This window comes from Diceros bicornis, chromosome X, assembly GCF_020826845.1.
Source record: "Diceros bicornis minor isolate mBicDic1 chromosome X, mDicBic1.mat.cur, whole genome shotgun sequence".
Lineage (NCBI taxonomy): Eukaryota > Metazoa > Chordata > Mammalia > Perissodactyla > Rhinocerotidae > Diceros > Diceros bicornis.
This window is the reverse complement of record NC_080781.1, coordinates 63837111-63854858: the sequence shown is the minus strand read 5'-3', so window position 1 is coordinate 63854858 and position 17748 is coordinate 63837111. Positions and strand designations below refer to the sequence as shown.

Here is a 17748-nt window from a genome sequence, read left to right as displayed (position 1 = left end):
GGGCTGGGGTAGGGCAGATGAAGCAGTGGTGAAAAAAACCCAAATCAAACTTCTCATTATGTGGTTGGCCAAGCCCAGTGCTGTCCCACTGCCCAGCACAGAAATAGAAGGCAAGTGACCCCCTGTCCCTGTCGGTGGGCCCATGAAGGGGCCTCAGCTGAGCCCAGCGTGTCCCTGGCAGGTGAGTTAAGGGACACACAGCAACACAGAGCAGAGCCCCAGCTCCTGCTCTCAGTTCTCACCAGCCCCCACTGCCCCTTCCACTGACTGGAGGGCCGAGCCTGGTCACCTACTCTAGCCCCAGGCCCGGCTCCTCCAGAACGTCATGAGCCTTTAGAACACTGTCCAATTGGCTTCTACGCATTCACTTAAATAGTAAAAGTAAAATTTGGAATAATGAAAAGGCTGACACAGTAGCACAACATGGTTTTGGTTTAACAGCAGCTTAAAAATGAACAAAAAAGAAACCTCTCATGCAGACATATCAGGTGGCATAAAACAATACGCAATTTAATATGGAGCATCGTTAGCCATTCTCTCTTTCCACACACAGGACTGACTGCACCTCAAGGGCAGCAGCTGCTTTAGGGTCACGTCTCGAACCCTCTCACCCCCAGGCAAAAACCCTTTCTCGCAGGCCACTGGCTGACCCCCTCCTAGAGATCCCCCAGCTCTCAAGAGAATGACCAAATGCGAGTGCCCGTCGTACAGCACTTACTACCATTTTCAATTCCTCCCCAACCAGTTGGGATAGAAGATGCCATCTGATTGGAATATGAAAATTAAAGCATTTCTCTAATAACACAGTACCATTGATGAAGTCTCCATAGATTTTCTAGTCCAAATGTGTGTGAATATATATATATTATATGAGAGTGTATAATATATATATATAATAATTTCTATATATTTTATATAAATTACATATATATATCTATATATAAATAAGATACTTTCTGTTGCCATTACGTTGCACCGTTCAGAGCTGCATGACAGCAGTACAGATAGGTAGAAATGCCCAGGAGCATCTCATCACGTGGTGCATTGAGCTCACTTCACCAGCCGTGCAGCTGTCCAGAGTCTGTCTTTCCATCAGTCCTCCTCTCTTCTCTTCGCTTCTGCTTGGTTTTTATGAAAACAATGACTCTGATGGATTTGCACCTGTGCTAGTGCTTGGGAAAGGTCCATGCAGGAATGGGCACAGTCACATGATGAGTGAGATAGATGGTATCATCCCAAAAAATAAACTAAAACAAAACAAAAATTAAAAAAAAAACAGAACAGGACTAGAAAACTCAATTTTTTTTGACATATCTAAAAAAGGGGACAAGAACAGTAGTCATTTGTTCTCCCCGTGGGGACAGGAATGAAGAGGGAGGAGGGAAGAGGGACTTGATTTCTTCTGTTCACAAGAGAATGGTTGGAGGGGATTCTTCAGAGTTTTTCAGGGGATGGGACCCAAATGTAGTGCCCAGACTGGTCCTCAATGATTTGTTTGATTTTGTTATAAATCTCTTCCAGTGAGTCACCCTGTACAATGGCTAAAGTGAAGAGGAAAACAGAATTATTACTGTGGTCCATGGCACCCCCCAAGCCCCGGCAATCCAGCCTGTCCCAACAATCCTACAGCTTAGCCCGGCACAAGACGCGCACACGGATGCGGGCTTTGGTTTCCCTAGTTGGCTGTGTGTGAGCCTAGGGCAGCAAGGGAAACTGGGAGGCACTCCAAGCCCAGGGCTTGAAGTCAATTTGCTGAGACAGTGAGACTAAGCAGCAAAGAATAGGAAAATGTGTTGTTCAAAAAACGTTTATTAAGCACCCATTAGATGCCAGACCTTGCAGCTCATGTTGCTCTTGGCCGCCATGAGGCCAGCAGCTGGTAATTCTAAAGCAGCCTTACTAGAAGATTTGGAAAATCCGAGTTATCCAGAGAAAGAGCTGAAAGCCACAATTTCTGGCAAGAGGTAGTGCTCCTGGGGCCGTCACATCTGCTCTATGTCAGATGTCAGCCCGGCAAACAAGGACACGGACACTAATCGTAAAGGGAGCTCTAAAGCCCAAGGTGTGAGATACAGTTATGAATCCTTTCCCTGGTTAACCTACTAGCACCACCAGCTAGAGTTCACTCAACACCGACCTGCACATACATGTCACTGTACTTTAAAAGGTAAGCAACGTATTACATAGAAACCTTCCCAACCTTTTAGGAACTGACCTTCTAATGTAGGTGACTATATAAACAACACACACACACGTGCACACACACACATGCTGACAGACAACCTGAATACCACACCAAGGAACCGTCATCATCAACAAATGTTTATTCAGCACCTAAAACATGCAAGGCCGAGTACTGGACTGTGGAGGGAGTTGGGAGGGAGGGGAATAAAGTAAAAGGGGGAGCCTACAGTCTACTAGGGACACGAGGACAAAATGAACATAATGATCTAAGGCAGTGTTTGGTGATGGTGGTTGACACTATAAACTGGCTAAACTGCTCTGGTTGGATGGAGGGAATTGGAGTACTTTGGAAAGGTTTGAGCACAAGAGCATCCAGAAACTCTGTGCGAGGTGTCTGAGGCTCTTGGAGACACTGATAAAATAGATATCTGGCTGGTCCCACGTCACCCCAGCCGGGCAGCAGGGATTCTTACCTGTGAAGTATTCTCCAAACTCCTGCTCCAGTTTCATGGCTTTGTCATAGATCTTATTTGCTTGTTCGTATGTCTGCCGTCGGTTCATTTCCCTGCCAAGGACACAGAAGAAAAATAGTACCAAACTAGATTCTGTGTTTTGATTAATGTAAAAGATTGTTCCAGGCTCCCTGAAAATCTGCTCAGCTGCCCTCTGAGAGCACCAGTGGCCAATGGCTCAACATCTTTCTCAAACCTTCCAGATGTAAAAGCCCAAGTGGGAATACACGCACAGGCACTCAAACCAGGAGGAGCCCTCAGCACCCAGAGCTGGGGCGCAGACTTTCCTTTGAGCTTCCATTGAGTCTCACCACTACCCAACAAATCACTTAATTTTTTATTTCCTTTCCAGGGCCCTCTCATAGCTGGGAGTATCTGAGTCCCAGCAAATACTTACATGAGTGCTTCAATGGACTTGGGCTTGATGAAAATGGCAATGGGGTAAAGTTGTGCTTGCTGCAGCCTCTTGATAGCATTGCCAGAAACATCTAAGATGCAGTGCTTGCCCTGAAAAATCAAAGACTTGCATCAGCCCACCCAGTCCCTGCTACCCAACCCCAAGCACTTACCCAGTGGCAACCCAAACATCCACCTGGGGGGAACCCAGAGCCACCCAGAGAGACCTAGAAGATTCTACCCCTGAGGTACCCAGGCTCCACATTTTGCTCCTACTGCCAGAAAAAGCCATGTCTGCAGAGGGGTCCCTATTCAGGTGGGTGATGCTCTGGGGTGACAGACACCTCCACCCAGGGGCTGGGAACATGCAGAGTGGGCACGGCTTAGTCTGCAGTGCCATTTGTAGGCCCTGTGCTAGAAGGATGAGGATCCAAGCGGAACTTCGGCAGGAGCATTTCTGCGTTCCCTGTGAGGGTTATCTAGCAGGGCCATCTCCTCCCTCCTTACCCTCTCGGCCACTGCTCGCACTGACTGGATGCTGGTCCCATAGAGATTGTCGTTGAACTGGCCAGCCTCGATGAACTTGTTGTCCTGAATGTCCTTCTCCATTTGTTCTCGGGATACCACAAAGTGGTAGTCTTGTCCATCCACCTCATTATCACGTCGAGGCCGGGTAGTATCTGAAGGAAGAAAGGAAACTCTGTGTGGCCCAAGGACAAATGACCTGCCCCAGGCCAAAAGAGCTGACTTCTTCCTCTCTCACCTGGGTCCTGGGGCCATTCCAGTGTTTTTCAGATGAGTGGGGGGAAAAAGCAGCTGAGTAGAAGTTTGTCTTGCCTACTTCTCTTCTAACCATCAGGTCTCACACACAGAGGGCTATCTGCTTTAGCTTAAACTGGCCCAGAAAGGTGGAGATTCCAGGGCCAAGGCCTGGCAGAGGGTGCCAAACCTGGCAGCGGAGCCAGTGAACCTAACAAGCCATCCAGCAGGCCATGCCAACACCACTTGGGCTGGGCCCCCCTGTTTGTCCAATCATTCCCGACCATCACCACTCAGACTTCTCTCAAAGGGAGTGAGCAGGCCAGCCTGATGTCTGAGTTCTCCCAACCCCATCAGCTTGGGGGGAATCTGTTGCTGCCTAATCTCTTCCAGGGTGTGAGATGTACCCTGTTCCCAGAGAATCCTAGAACCTGGCCCCAGATCCTTTCCTTAAAACATCAGAGCAACAATTCCTAGGGCAGCAATGCCTCACTCCCAAAGCCTTCCTGGGCTCTTACGTGGCACACAGGATCCAAACTTATGTGGGAACTCCGAGATCAGGTCATCGTTGACTCTGTCCTTCATTGGGCCCAGGATGATCACAGGCCTTGCATAGTGAACTGGAGAGAGAGAGATCATGAAGATAGTGAGCAAGGCCCCCCACCAAACAGCCTGTTCTACCTCCACGTCTGCCTAGAACACGGAGACTCTGGAGCAGCCACTCAGACAGGGCAGAGCATCTGGGGCCATTCTCTGGCTTTTAACTACAAACACATCAAAGAGCCTTTAATTTGAGAATATCTAAGTCCAAGGCAAGTCTGAAGTCAGAAGCATCTCCCCTTCCAAAGGATTCAGGAGAAATCTCTGCAAGGGCATCCGCAGCTGAGCAAGGTTTTTTCAGAGCAGCCATCAAAGGGAGGGACCAGGACCTCTCTTTTAGTAGTGGCCACACCCACTGAAATCGACCTTTGCCATCCTTGTAAATCCGTCCTATCCTTTGGAAGGCACCCTGGCAGCGAGCAAAGGTGTAGTGAGGGGCGCACACTGGGTGGCTTCCCCCCTTCTCTATAACACTAGGGAGCAGTAGAAGAGAAGGAGGCCCCGTGACCATGAGACTAGCTTGAAGGCAAGACTCTCAGAAGGGGGCTTACTTTCTTGCCGTGTCACTGGCTCATATGACAAAATAGCATCCTCTTGTCCTTCTGCAAAAAAAAAGGAGACACGTTAGCACTGTGTCCTCGTCTCCCTACAACATTCACCTCACCCCCACCTCTGCCAGAAAACAGCCTTGTCAGTGGTACTTGCTCACACCTGCCCCATGGGCCTCTCTGCTTCCCACTGGCAAGAAAGCACAGGAAGCCCTTCACTGTCCCTGGGACAGGAGTCAGGAGTCCTCTCATTCAGTGAAATATAGCTGAGCAAAGAGATATGACCCGGAAGCCATGAAGCCTCCACCAAAAACCACCCCAATTTCTCAGGACCTGTTCTTATAGGTAGCAGTCAACTGTGCTCAGTTGCTCTCTTGCAACTTGTAAGAATCACAGGGAAGCTTCAACTGGTTGAGATACACTGCCCGTGTCCCCTCATCTATAGGCAGGGGAGTCAGGGCACTCACGCAGGTCCCCAAAGCTGCAGCCTAACTTCACCCTTTTAAGGGTCTACCTATTCCCCCTTCACTGGAAGAAGCATCCAGAGAAGTGGCACAAAGCTTGGCTAAGGTCCCTAGTGCCCTTTAAGAGCAATGCTGAGCCCTGCTTTCTCCTCAGGGTAGAGCTCCATATATCCTGGCAATGATGAGCTTTTCCTAAAACAGTTGCCAAGCCGCCTGGTCGTGGGTGCCTGGAGGTCCCAAAGTGGCTGGCGACAGTGCCAGGGAAGGCAGCGATATTTACATCAAGCCCCAGGATGCCTGCTCACAGACTTCCTCTGAGCCTAAGACTCCTGGGCAGATTTTACAAGGCCTCCAGCCACAACTCCTGCTCCCGTGCTCCAGTGCTCCCAAAGTTCATGGGGTTTGAATTGTGGCTTCTCTGGCCTGCTCACGGGATCTCTGGAGGAAAACTGGGCAGTTACCTGATCATTTAACCCAGCTAAAAGGCAAGGACACCAAGCCTTAACCCAGGAGTCCTAGCGACCTAGAAAGGCAATTCAGGACAATATCCCACAGGAGCCATCTTTCTTTTGATCTCTGAGCAAATCTGTAAAACTGGCAGTACCTACAGCACATAATGCCCACGGCAGGAATTTACTCATTGGAAGCTCACCCTTCCCGGGGCCCCAGGGATGCTTTTAAGTCAGGGCCTGGCCAGAACTGCAGGGCTTACACTCTCCTGTAATCCACGGCCTAAACCCCATCCCATAAGGACAAAATGGCCACAGCATTTCCAGGGTCTCAAAGTGTACACGGCTAAAAGAAGCACTAGCCTCTGAACAGAAATGGCAGCCGTGCAACGCTGGAATGAGGATGGCTGGGACACACGGCGGAGCTACATGACATGGGGGAGAATGACATACACTTACTGGAACTGCTTTCGCTGTCACTGGTGTTGGATGTCACTCCCTCTGCAAGCCAACAAGAAAGAGACTCCAATTCAGAACACACCACTGAGAGGTCACACGCAGCACAAAACTCAAATACTCCAGGAGCGAGACACTGAGCTGCCAACCAAGTCAGGCCACAGGTCTGCCACATCCAGGCTACCAACTGGGAGGCACAGCTCTAATCCTGAGTCCCCGGCCACCTCGTACTTGTCCCCAGAGCCCTCTTGGTCTGCCAAGTCCCTCCCTATACACTACAAGCCTTCCATTCTTTGGCAGCATCCTCTTCATCTGAACCAAAAGAACTGACTTGGATGGTTTCCAAACCCTATCTCAAAATGCATCTTCCAAGGCTCACAATAGGAAAGGAAAGGTAGCAACAGTAGCAAAGAGAAGGCCAGGGACCAGGCTGCACTTGAATTTCCTCCCCAGATAGAGCCCCTGAAGTACAGATTTGTGAGGTGCTCCAGAACTAAGAGGCTAAGCACTGGGTAGGTTGAGCAGTCACTAAGGACCAATGTTTTGACCATTCAGTGGGAACAACAGCCCTCCTGCCACCACTACCTAGGAGGAAGGCTTGGCCTCAGTGGTAAGGGGGGTACTCCTCCATCCACTAGAAGACAGACATGTCAAAACACAGAGACAATGAACAAAGAAGAACACTTGGAGGACAAGACAGCCCTCCTGTCTCAGACCGTTGGGACCTGCCCCCATCTGAATGTGGGCGGAGCAGCCACAATCACAGGAGGCACAAGGCAAAGTTTGGCCCAAACAAAGCCCACTACTCCCAAGACGACAGGCGAATGAAGATGAAACATGGACACAACAAACTATGGAGACACTGCTCATTTCAGCCAAGACGACACTCTTCTGGACCGTGATATGCTGTGGCCCCCTGGAAGGACTGGCTGAGTCGCCACCCATGGCTAGGTTCTAAGCAATTCCATGAGGAAGCTCCTTTACCTTCATGCCTCTATTATTGATTGAAGGAGAGTATATGCTGACAGACCTCACCCACCATGGCAGTGTGTGTGTACACCTCTGCACACAGCGGGGACGCTAAGGCCCTGTCATCTAGGTCCCTTCATTTTCTACTCTAGGAGTATTTTCCAGAGACGAGAGGTCAGTCAGAGTTTTCCTGAGCTAAAGTACTAGATATAGATGGTCCATAAATGCTGCTGAGGCCCCTACCAGCTCAGGCCATTAGAGATGCTGTGCGGAAAGCCGGCCCTCAGCTGTTTGCTGAGGCCCCTGGACCTGCTGGGACATCCCAGATGTATTTTGGGTAAAGGGCTTCACAGGACTCTTGCCCCTAGTTAGAGACCGAAACAGCTCATTCTTAAGCCCAGTTCTTTAGTACTGTGTCACTAAGAGAGGAATCCAACCAGCAGGCACCCCTCACCTCAACAACAGGGTAGAGATGAGCTGAGTGGTCATCTCTGGAGAAGTACTCCTTGCCCACCTCCCTTCTAAGGTGGGATGCCAAGATGGCTCCCTACCACTTCAAGGTACAAAAGGAAAACACAGACATGAATGATAGGTTTTTATTAGGGTACCAGGGATCCAGAGCAAAAGGTGACACTCAGAGACACTTGTACTTCCTCCTGCGGTAGTACCATCACAAACACTGCCCTCCCCTCACCCTTTGCCCTTACCCACGTCCCCTACACCCCCAACCCCAGCATCTCCACTCATGCCACAAATATAGTTAATGGTGTGTAAGTTTGACTTACTCAGGTTCTTTGCTCCATAATAATCGTCACTTAACCCAGGGAAGTCCTGATTTCACAGACAGCAAGGACAAAGAGGGAGGGAGGGAGGGAAAGAATTGGGGGACAAGAAAGAAAGTAGAGGAAAAAGACAAGGGGAAGGAAGAATACAGAGCCAGGTGAGCATTAGTGACAGAAGTATGAAATACTATGAAGACCTCTAACTACAGTGAGGTTAAGAACTTTGCTGCAGAAAGAATGTCCCAGGTCAGATAAGATACCTGGACGTCACGCTGCCTTATGTGCTGCCAGAGGGCCTTGGAGTGGACTACCTTTCTGAGGTGGCCTACAGCCTGTAGGCTGAGAGGACAGGTGACTTCCCAAGGGTTGGAGCACTTGCTTTGACTAAATTTGTAGTTATAGAGCCCAGCCCCTGAAATCACCGTTTCCCTCTGAGGGTGCATGAAAGAGCAAACATCTGTGTGTGGCAGGCAGGCAGGCAGAATTATCATCCCAAGGAGCTTGCGCGCAGTACTGACTCACTCTGTCCAAACCCTTCAGGGAAGGCTTCATGCAGTCTGAGTTATGTAGACCACAGGGGATAAGCTCAGCTTCTGGAGAATAAGCACTAGGCAGTTTCAACTCTTATCTAATGGGCAACCCCTCACCTCAGCTGAGCCACCCAACAGCGCGCCCTCCCCAGGCTGGGCTCAGTGCAGAGGCTCTGGGACTCGTCTGGTAAACTGTGGTGACCTCACCTCAGGCCTCTGTCTCAGACCATCTCCTACTACTCATGAGCAGAACCAACTGCACCTAGTGCTTCTTACTGAGCTACCCAGGACTGTGAGTCCTAACCTCCATCTGGATGAGGGCAGCCTTGTATCTACTGGCTACCACCCCAGACAGCAACGATCTATGTATACCATGACCATGAATCAGGCTGGCCTAGAAAAAGGACATTTCCTATCAGAACTAGTCAGTTTCCTGCCAGTCCCAACAGCACAGGACCCCAAGACCCCCCTTGTGAGGCAGAAAAGGAGAGGTTTACAATTCACCATGAGCCACATGAGATTCAGTTCACCAGCCTGACCTGGTGTTTAAAGTTAGAGTCAGAACAGTTAATTTCTGAGGCATATAGTAGAATAATAATATTTCTCAGGATTAAACTGGTTCTTAAAAGTTCACTTAGCTCAGCTTTATGGCCTTTTCTACCAAACCAGCTTTGTGTTTCTTGATAAATCTTTATTTGGACAAAGTTGAGTAATGCCCCTTCTGTGTCAATTCCCTTAAGCAGAAAGGATTTTATTTTGCAAGCTGGCTCTGTAGTCACTCTGGGATAACGGTGAGTCTGTTAGAGCCGTGTGGACATCCTGTGTGCATATGCACATGCATGTAATTCAAGAAGCAGGCCCGACTCCAGGCGTCCAGGGAAGAAAAGGCTCTTCTCTTAACACAGATGAGTGAAGTTAAGGGAAAGAAAACACAAAAGAAAGAAGCCAGGAGAGCAACACTGAGTCCCTAGACCTCGGTCTCTTCAAAACCATTTTTCTAAACCTGACACTGGCTGAGAACTCATCACTGCCACACTAGAGCTCAGCCTGGCGCTCTGAGCGCCCGTGCCAGGGACTTCCTGGTAGGCCAGCCCTGGAACCAGTTCCACCCCAGAGCCTCCAACATTCTTTCAGAGCCCAGAGCTGGACAAAAAAGACCCAACGTCTCCCTGTGCAGACCGGTTTCTACCCTGACTCTGCAAATAACCAGGTACTCATACACGCACACGCACACATAGCTACACACACGCACGCACACACACTTTCCCAGTCTTCTCAGAAGGGGAGGTACGAATGAGGACGAGAGGGCGGGGCTGTGGGCGGTCTGCACTCTGTACCCTGCTGCTACTTACGTTCCTGTATGCTGCTCTCCTGGGTCATGTTTTCTTTGCTCTTGTAAAATGGAAACTTTCGAGAGAGGCGGAAACTCTTTTTACGTTTCGTTTTGATCGACTGTGAAAGAACATGAAGATGGAGGGGAAGGACAGAAGAAAAAAAAAACAGAACAATGGGTTTTAAAGCATGCAAGAAAAACTAAAATGGAGACAATGGTGAGCTAAATAAAAGACCATCTCTCACAAATGGAGTCTATGAGATTAAATGAAAGTTGATGTAAGAGGAAAATTATGTTTACAGGAAAATGTTGTAGGGATGGCAGAGGTTGCTACCGAATCCAGACTCACAGCACTCACTGGTACTTCCTAAAGGACAAAGATCACTGTAGCCTCCTGGACACACGCCCTAAGGTGCCACTGATATACACAGAGTCTTTTACTCCATATCTCTCCTCTACTACTCTGGAAGTTCTTTGGCCTGCGAAGCTCATAGAAGAAAAGGGGTGGATGGCAAGAGCCCTCATGCCTCATTTGGTCTAAAGGGCAGTCGGAGCTCTGTGGCTGGCCTTCCTCACTGGACGACGAGGCCAGGTTCTGTTCAGGGTCCCCCAGCTCTGACAGAGTCTGCAGCCAAGGAGACATGCACATGTGCTTTCATGTGCTCCAAGCAAGTCAGCCTTCCAGACAGTTCAACTCCAACACACCTCAAGAGCCAGTTACCCAGTGGTGAGGAGTACAGACTGGCCAGAGAGTTTGAGTGCCCTCTCTCTGCTTTCTGAAAAGCAGTTAGTATTCTGACAGGACAGAGCCAGCCCCCTGAAAAAGAGATATTCTTTTGTACTCCCCAGTTCTCTTATCTACCAGACAGACTCCAAGCTTCTTACTCCTCTTCACATATTGGCTGACTTCCTTCCCCACTTACCCTGTTAGACTCAATCATCCCAGTCCTGGCATGGAACTTCACAGTTTTCAATCGAGCTCTTTCTTTCTTTTCCACCCTGTTTTGGAGTCAGAAAGAGGTCCTGTTACTGCCCGTGCATGGTCTCAGCAGTGGGCTGCAGCAGGCACAGCAGCCACTTTTTGGCTCATTGAGTCATAACCACGTCCTGAGCACCAGCTCTCTACCAAAGAGGAGTAATAAAGCACATCCGCTGCTCTCTGCAACTTAGAGTTTAACAGGGAAAAAGAAACCAACATCAAGGGAGGGCAAGGAAGGCCTCTCTCATGGTCATGACAACTCACCTCTTCTTACTGGGGATCACGCCAATTTGCTCGCTTTCTCCATGTGGGGTCACCAGTCTTGCCTGCCACCATTCATCATCAGAGGCATTAATGACATGCAGAATATCACCATAGGAGAAGCTGAGCCCCTGGCTTGGCAGGCAGCTGTCCCGAGTCCGGTCATAATCAAACAGGGCCCTGAAATGCACAGTGAAAGATGAAGTGATCATCCCAACCCTAAATGCCAGGAGACTGGCACTCTGGAACAATGGTGGAGGAAGGCCAACCCAAAGAGTCAGCACAGACCCACAGGCCTCACAGCAGACCAGATGGAATTCTCTGGAAGACTGCATCCTTCTTTTAATCCCAACGTTGTAAATATGTGCCTCCTTCTCAAAGAAACATCCCATTCTCCCAACAAGGGGCATAAGAGAAAATCTTTCACAAGTCCCATCTCCTCCCAGCTTTTGGACACAAGGTGAAAGTCCAAAGTGGAACATGCTCAGTAGTCCTCTCCCTCCCCCACATCCCAGGGAAACAACTCAGCTCTACCAATGGGCCTTCTCAGTTTACAAACATATTTTCAAAAACTAGTTGAATATAGGACATAAAAATGTGTTAACTACGATCCCAAACAATGAATGGTAAATGCTATGGAAACACAAAAGAGAAAAGGGCCCTGTGTCCTGGGGCAGCCAAGGAAAAAGCTAAGGCTGACGCTGACCCACACAATAATAAAGCTGAAAGGAACCCTATGAGGAAGTCTCCTCATTCAGTGTGTCTATCTGTCTGTCTGTCTGTCTCTCTCTCTCTCTCTCTCATATAGGGGGAAACGAATGCTCAGGAAGGAAGAATAATTTGACCTAGCTCACACACCTAACTAACCTGGGACAGAACCCAGGTCCTCTGACAAGACATGCAGAGTAAAGAGATAAAGGGGAAGGTGGGAAAAGGTGGGGAGGGAACTATACCATTCAGGCTTGAGAAAAAGGAGGAGACCAGCTTGGTTGCAGCTGGGAGTCATAGGAAATGAGGATGGAAATAAAGGTCTAGGGCAAATTTTGGAAGGCCTTGAGTACACTTGATCCAGTGGCCTCTAAAGATTGAGAGTAGGGAAGTGACACACCAAGAGAGCCTTTGGAACATTAATCCGACCTCATATGTATGTAATGGGATAATGGCAGGGGTGGGGGGTGTTGAAGGCAAATTTAAACCAAAGCTACAAGCTCAATCCTTCAGGATCCAGTGCTGACTTCGGCTCTGGTGAAGCTGGTATTTCACACCAGAGTTCCCTGCTCAGGGAACAAACTCACCTGCACCAAAGTGTCTACTTTTCTCATCCACTGGATCTCTCCTCACATGGAGTCACCACAAATGGGTGATTTCAGTGAGAAGTTTGTATTTTCCTACTTGCAATCTAGGCTCTGCCTGTCTTCTCCATACTCTCTGGTAACCGGTTGGCACACAGCCCAGTGGACTTCCCAAATCTAGTTCCAAGACTTAGACTTCTACCTGCAACAGTGGTAAAACAGACTATTTCCCCATGTGCAGGCCCAAATGAAACACAGAATGTAGTAAAACTGTAGAGAGTGAAATACCCATCTACTTTTTAAACTTCTTGAAACAGAATCCTTAAGAAATCAGTGTCAGATTATTTGAAAATGAAAATATCCAAACTCTGACAAAAAGTCTTTTATCTCCCTCAATTTACATACTCAAAACAGTAAGGAGAGAGGCTGAGGCCAGCAGATTAAGGAGGCACTCTGTCCTCCAGCTTCTTTCCAGGCTCTATGTGACAGAATCAAATATGAACGCATTCACACTGCATTCAAAACCAAGTTTCCTAAAGCAAGGAAGGCATTCTGTCAGATGTTCCTACGAAGACATGCATGGTGAAGACTTGATTCTAAGTGACAATGAGAAACACCAAATGTCATTATGAGCTTCAAAGATTAAAACAAACATAGTAAGGAAAACAACAGAACATGGGTTAAGCACAAATTAGTTTGGGGAGGGAAGGAAAGAAGATGTTAAAATTAATTAGAGATTAGGATGAGATTGTAGAAGATTAGAAGGGAGAGTTTACTGGTTACAAGTTTGAAACATAACAAGGACAATCCAATATACATTTTAGCACCTCCCAGAACCACACTTGACCTTTGGCAACAGCAGTAAGAAGCTGGAGTACATATGGTAAAGTTGATGTAAACACGGCTTCTGCATGTCAGGAATCCAATTATTGGCAATTTTTTAAACATCTGAGATTTAAGTAAAAGTAATATGCCAATTTACTTCCAAGATGAATTTCAGATCCCTTACAATATTAAAACACATATAGCACGAGCTAAGTAAAAACAAAACAAGTGCAGATCCAAGTCAACAAGAACGCCGGCAGTCACCAGGGTGTGGCGGGCACGGTGGGCACGGCACTGTTTGGTTTGATTTTTAACCAAAGGCATATGTTCCTTTTACAACTTTCAAAATGTGTAAGTCAGCTTAAAAAGAAACTGCTTTCAAATATTTTATCTGTTTCTTTTTCTTTTCTGACACATTTCTAAATAACTGCTTCTTCTTGCTATTTATTGTCTTTTTTTTTTAACATTTTAGAGATTATATATTGGTTTTCTATAGTACTCACCCATCCTTTCTCACCTGCCCTCCCATTTTAGTTATACCACATTTTTTGGTTAAAGAAAATTTAATTTTATATTATTATGTAAACGGTGTCCATGGATGACTACCCTTCCTTTCCTATAAACTTTTTGTTTCTTTCCTGGTGGAAATGCATGCCTAATTTTTTATTTGATTCTATTTCTATGTCCTTATTATTTTGTTGCTCCATGATTTAACATATAGAGGGCTATTTAGATTTACTATTTCTTTTTGCTACAGCTAAAATATTTGAAAGCAGTTGCCTTTGTGGAGCAAGAAAAGGAGAGAATAGGCAAGGGATTAATTTTTTTGCATATGCTATTGTAATATTTGAGATTTTAAACTATTCATATGCAGATTGCATTAAAAATTAAATTAGGGCCGGCCCGGTGGCTTAGCGGTTAAGTGTGTGCGCTCCGCTACTGGCGGCCCAGGTTCAGATCCCAGGTGCCCACGGATGCACGGCTTCTCCGGCCATGCTGAGGCCGCGTCCCACAGACAGCAACTAGAAGGATGTGCAGCTATGACATACAACTATCTACTGGGGCTTTGGGGAAGAAAAAAGGAGGAGGATTGGCAAAAGATGTTAGCTCAGAGCCGGTCTTCCTCAGCAAAAAGAGGAGGATTAGCACGGATGTTAGCTCAGGGCTGATCTCCCTCACACAAAACTAAATAAATTAATTAATTAAAATAATATAAGCTCACTATAGAATATTTGAAAAACATAAGTCTAAAAAAAGAAAAATCACATTTACTATAACTTTGAAAAAACCACTCTTCATATTGTTGTGGTATTGTATAATACCGTGTAATAAACACACAAACCCCAAAATACAAGTTTTTGTCAATTTGACCTTTTACTTAGCTCATGCTATATGTGTTTTAATATTGTAAGGTATCTGAAATTCATCTTGGAAGTAAACTGGCATATTAGTTTTATTTAAATCTCAGGTGTTTAAAAAATTACCAATAATTGGATTCCTGACATGTAGAAGACATGTTTACATCAACTTTACCATATGTACTCCAGCTTCTTACTGCTGTTGCCGAAGGTCAAGTTTGGGAAATTTTTTCCCAAATTTCACTAAGTCCAAAGCACAGTGTTTGCAAACATACAATTTTGCAACCTTAGTTGTCACTTGAAATTATACCATTACTATTTCCCATATCATTGACTATTCTTCAAAACTAATAATTCTAATGATGATACAATATTCTTTTCTTAAGGATCTTCATTAATTAAACAAATATTTGAGCATCTAATATGACTAGGCACTCTTCTAGGCACTTAAAAAAAAAAAAGTAGGGGCCGGCCCGGTGGCGTAGTGGTTAAGTTCGTGTGCTCCGCTTCAGCAGCCCAGGGTTTGTGGGTTCAGATCCCAGGCACGGACCAATGCACCGCTCATCAAGCCATGCTGTGGCAGTGTCCCATATAAAGTAAAGGAAGATGAGCACAGATGTTAGCTCAGGGCCAGTCTTCCTCAGCAAAAAAGAGGAGGATTGGCAACAGATGTTAGCTCAGGGCTAATCTTCCTCACACACCCACACACAAAAATGGAGAATCGATGTACCAAGCACCTGGCTTGCATCATTTATTTCTGATGAGGAACATGTTTGGCTCTAAGTTCCCCGGCAAACAAGGCAAAAAAAGCAATTTCCCAATAAAAAGGGGTACCCAAGTCTATCTGGATTTTGTTTGAAGAATTTGTGAATGAGGAATACTGAACAACAGAATGGACAATGCTTTTTTAAAACTATAATTCTGTTAAAGACATAGCAGCATAATATACTTGAATTTGAAATTCTGAACTATAATATCATTCTCTTTTGAGAATGTAAAAGATGATTAACAATAATTTCCTTTTCTATCAATCACAAGTGCAAATGGGAGAAGAGCTTTGCAGAACATTGGAGCCTCAGAGGTCATTTTGTCCCATTTCCTCTGCATTAAATAAAATTCCTTCAGTATTCTCCAAATTTCTTTCCAGCTCTAACATTTAATGAGTCTGAGTCTTTCCTAGGTCTTCTCTACCAGGCTAAACATTCCCAATTCCTTCAACAGTCCTTCCATTATCATGATTTTGATTTGTTTTCCAAACCCATGATGTGGATTTTCTCTAAATCCACTGTCTCTTTTCCTGCTGAAATTTTGTTTGACAAAGAGCTAGAAAACTTTCTCACAGACGATGAAAACCAGGCCCAGAGAGGCACAGGGCCTCATCTAGAGTTGTATGGTAAGCGACTCTCAGATCAGGGCTCTTAAATCTCAGAAAAACTTCATGAAGTCTAAGTCACAGTCACATTAAAAAAAAAAAAAAAAAAAGCTAACTCTCCACTTGGCTATGTCTAGAAAATACCTTTCTTCCATTATGTAACACTCACTGAGTCTACTCTGTGTGGGGCACTGTGTTCAACAGATGGGAGACACAGAAGCAAAATAAGTCCTGGCCTTGTGGAGTGTGCTATCTGACAGAGTATGTTGTAGCGAGAGGCACAAAGGCAGGATAAACCAAGCCTAAAAGCATTCAGAGGGAGCATAGATCACATCTAGCTTGAGGAAGCTATGAGGAGGTATTGACTTTTGAACTGGGCCTCGATGACGGTTCAGGATTTCAAAAGATAGAGATATAGAGAGGCCCTTCCGGCTAGAGGGACTAGCGTGAGCAAAGGCTTCGAGGCAAGCAGCCCAGAGCGTGTGCCGAGGTCATCACCACCCGCATTTGGCCGCGTTGCAGGCACTCAGGAAAGTGGCAGGCCGGGGCATGCCTGTGGACAGCCTGTAGTCCAGCTAAGGAGTCTGGCCTTCACTTGGTAGGCCTTGTGTGATCAACTTCATTGCCTCGGCTTTTTTATCATTAATTACCAGGCTAAACTTTCATGCAGAAAGTAACCCAGTAAAACAGAACAGGCCTGAGTAGTAAAGTCAAACCACCTTTCAAATGACATATATCTCATGTAATCAAAAAATATGTAAATTAGACCTTAATAAATTTTGAAAAAATATCATCTATCTACCTAAGATCTTTAAGAAGCATGCTAAACTGTGGCCATCCAGCAGTGACAGTCTCTTAGGAACAGTCTGGAAACGTAAGGAAGTGACAGGGATTGGCACCTTGTTACAAATGCTTCACGTAGGCCTGGTAAGAGAGTGAAGGAGCGTCTTTCTCCACAACATGGATATAGCCTGCTGCTCGCCCCTTTTTATCCTTAGGGCGAGCACTAGAGAAAGGCAAAGGCAGATAACACACCACCCCTTTTAAATCAGACTGAATCACTGTCCCAGGACTGTCCAAGGCCCCTACCCGTGCAAGGCCCAGATGACACAGCAACCAACCTTGTCTACCTCTTACTCAAAAAAAGAATGAGCAGGAAAAAATAAAGCAACACCTATTTGTCTCCAGACACCTGAAGAAAGACCATAATTAACCACTCTGCACCTTGGTCCCATCCCGTGTGTTCGAGCTTATTGACAAGATGGTGTGTTGGGAGACTAGAAGCCTCACAAATCCCTTATTCTTTCTGGGTCTAGATAAACAGAATTTCATGGAGGCGTCCAAGCTAAGGACTGGTCAGGTCAGAGGGAAACACTGTGTCAGGAGAGAACAAAGCTTATGGAAATATCACCATCTGCAGCCTAAGATCACAGTGAGTGGTCCACATAAAAGATTATTCTTCAACCCTGAATATGCTCCTCCTTTGTTATGGCCATGCACCTCTATGAGGCAAAGGAGAGCCAGATCCTGGGTTTTCCTGCAACTTCTCAAACATTGTGGCCAGGCCAGAAAAATACTGACTTATCTCAAGAGCAGGGTAAAGAGCATGGCCCAGGGAAAATGTGCCATGTAAAAACAAAGGGAAAATAGGCGACACACCAGCACGAAAAGCAGATGCT

General features: G+C 46.4%; 1 protein-coding gene across 5 annotated transcripts in view; it reads right to left on the bottom strand.

Moving 5' to 3' along the window:
• Positions 1-417: 417 nt before the first annotated feature.
• DLG3 (discs large MAGUK scaffold protein 3) overlaps positions 418-17748 on the bottom strand; it is a 62386-nt gene continuing 45055 nt past the window's right edge. For all 5 annotated transcript variants that reach the window (XM_058536097.1, XM_058536098.1, XM_058536099.1 and 2 more), the window contains 10 exons: positions 11226-11402; positions 10906-10981; positions 10002-10101; positions 6372-6413; positions 5003-5053; positions 4370-4471; positions 3600-3772; positions 3094-3203; positions 2658-2749; positions 418-1541 (listed from right to left, as the gene is read on the bottom strand). In XM_058536097.1, coding sequence (XP_058392080.1) covers positions 1435-1541; positions 2658-2749; positions 3094-3203; positions 3600-3772; positions 4370-4471; positions 5003-5053; positions 6372-6413; positions 10002-10101; positions 10906-10981; positions 11226-11402 — 1030 coding nt within the window. In that variant the 3' untranslated portion in view covers positions 418-1434. The remainder of the gene's footprint in view (positions 1542-2657; positions 2750-3093; positions 3204-3599; positions 3773-4369; positions 4472-5002; positions 5054-6371; positions 6414-10001; positions 10102-10905; positions 10982-11225; positions 11403-17748) is intronic.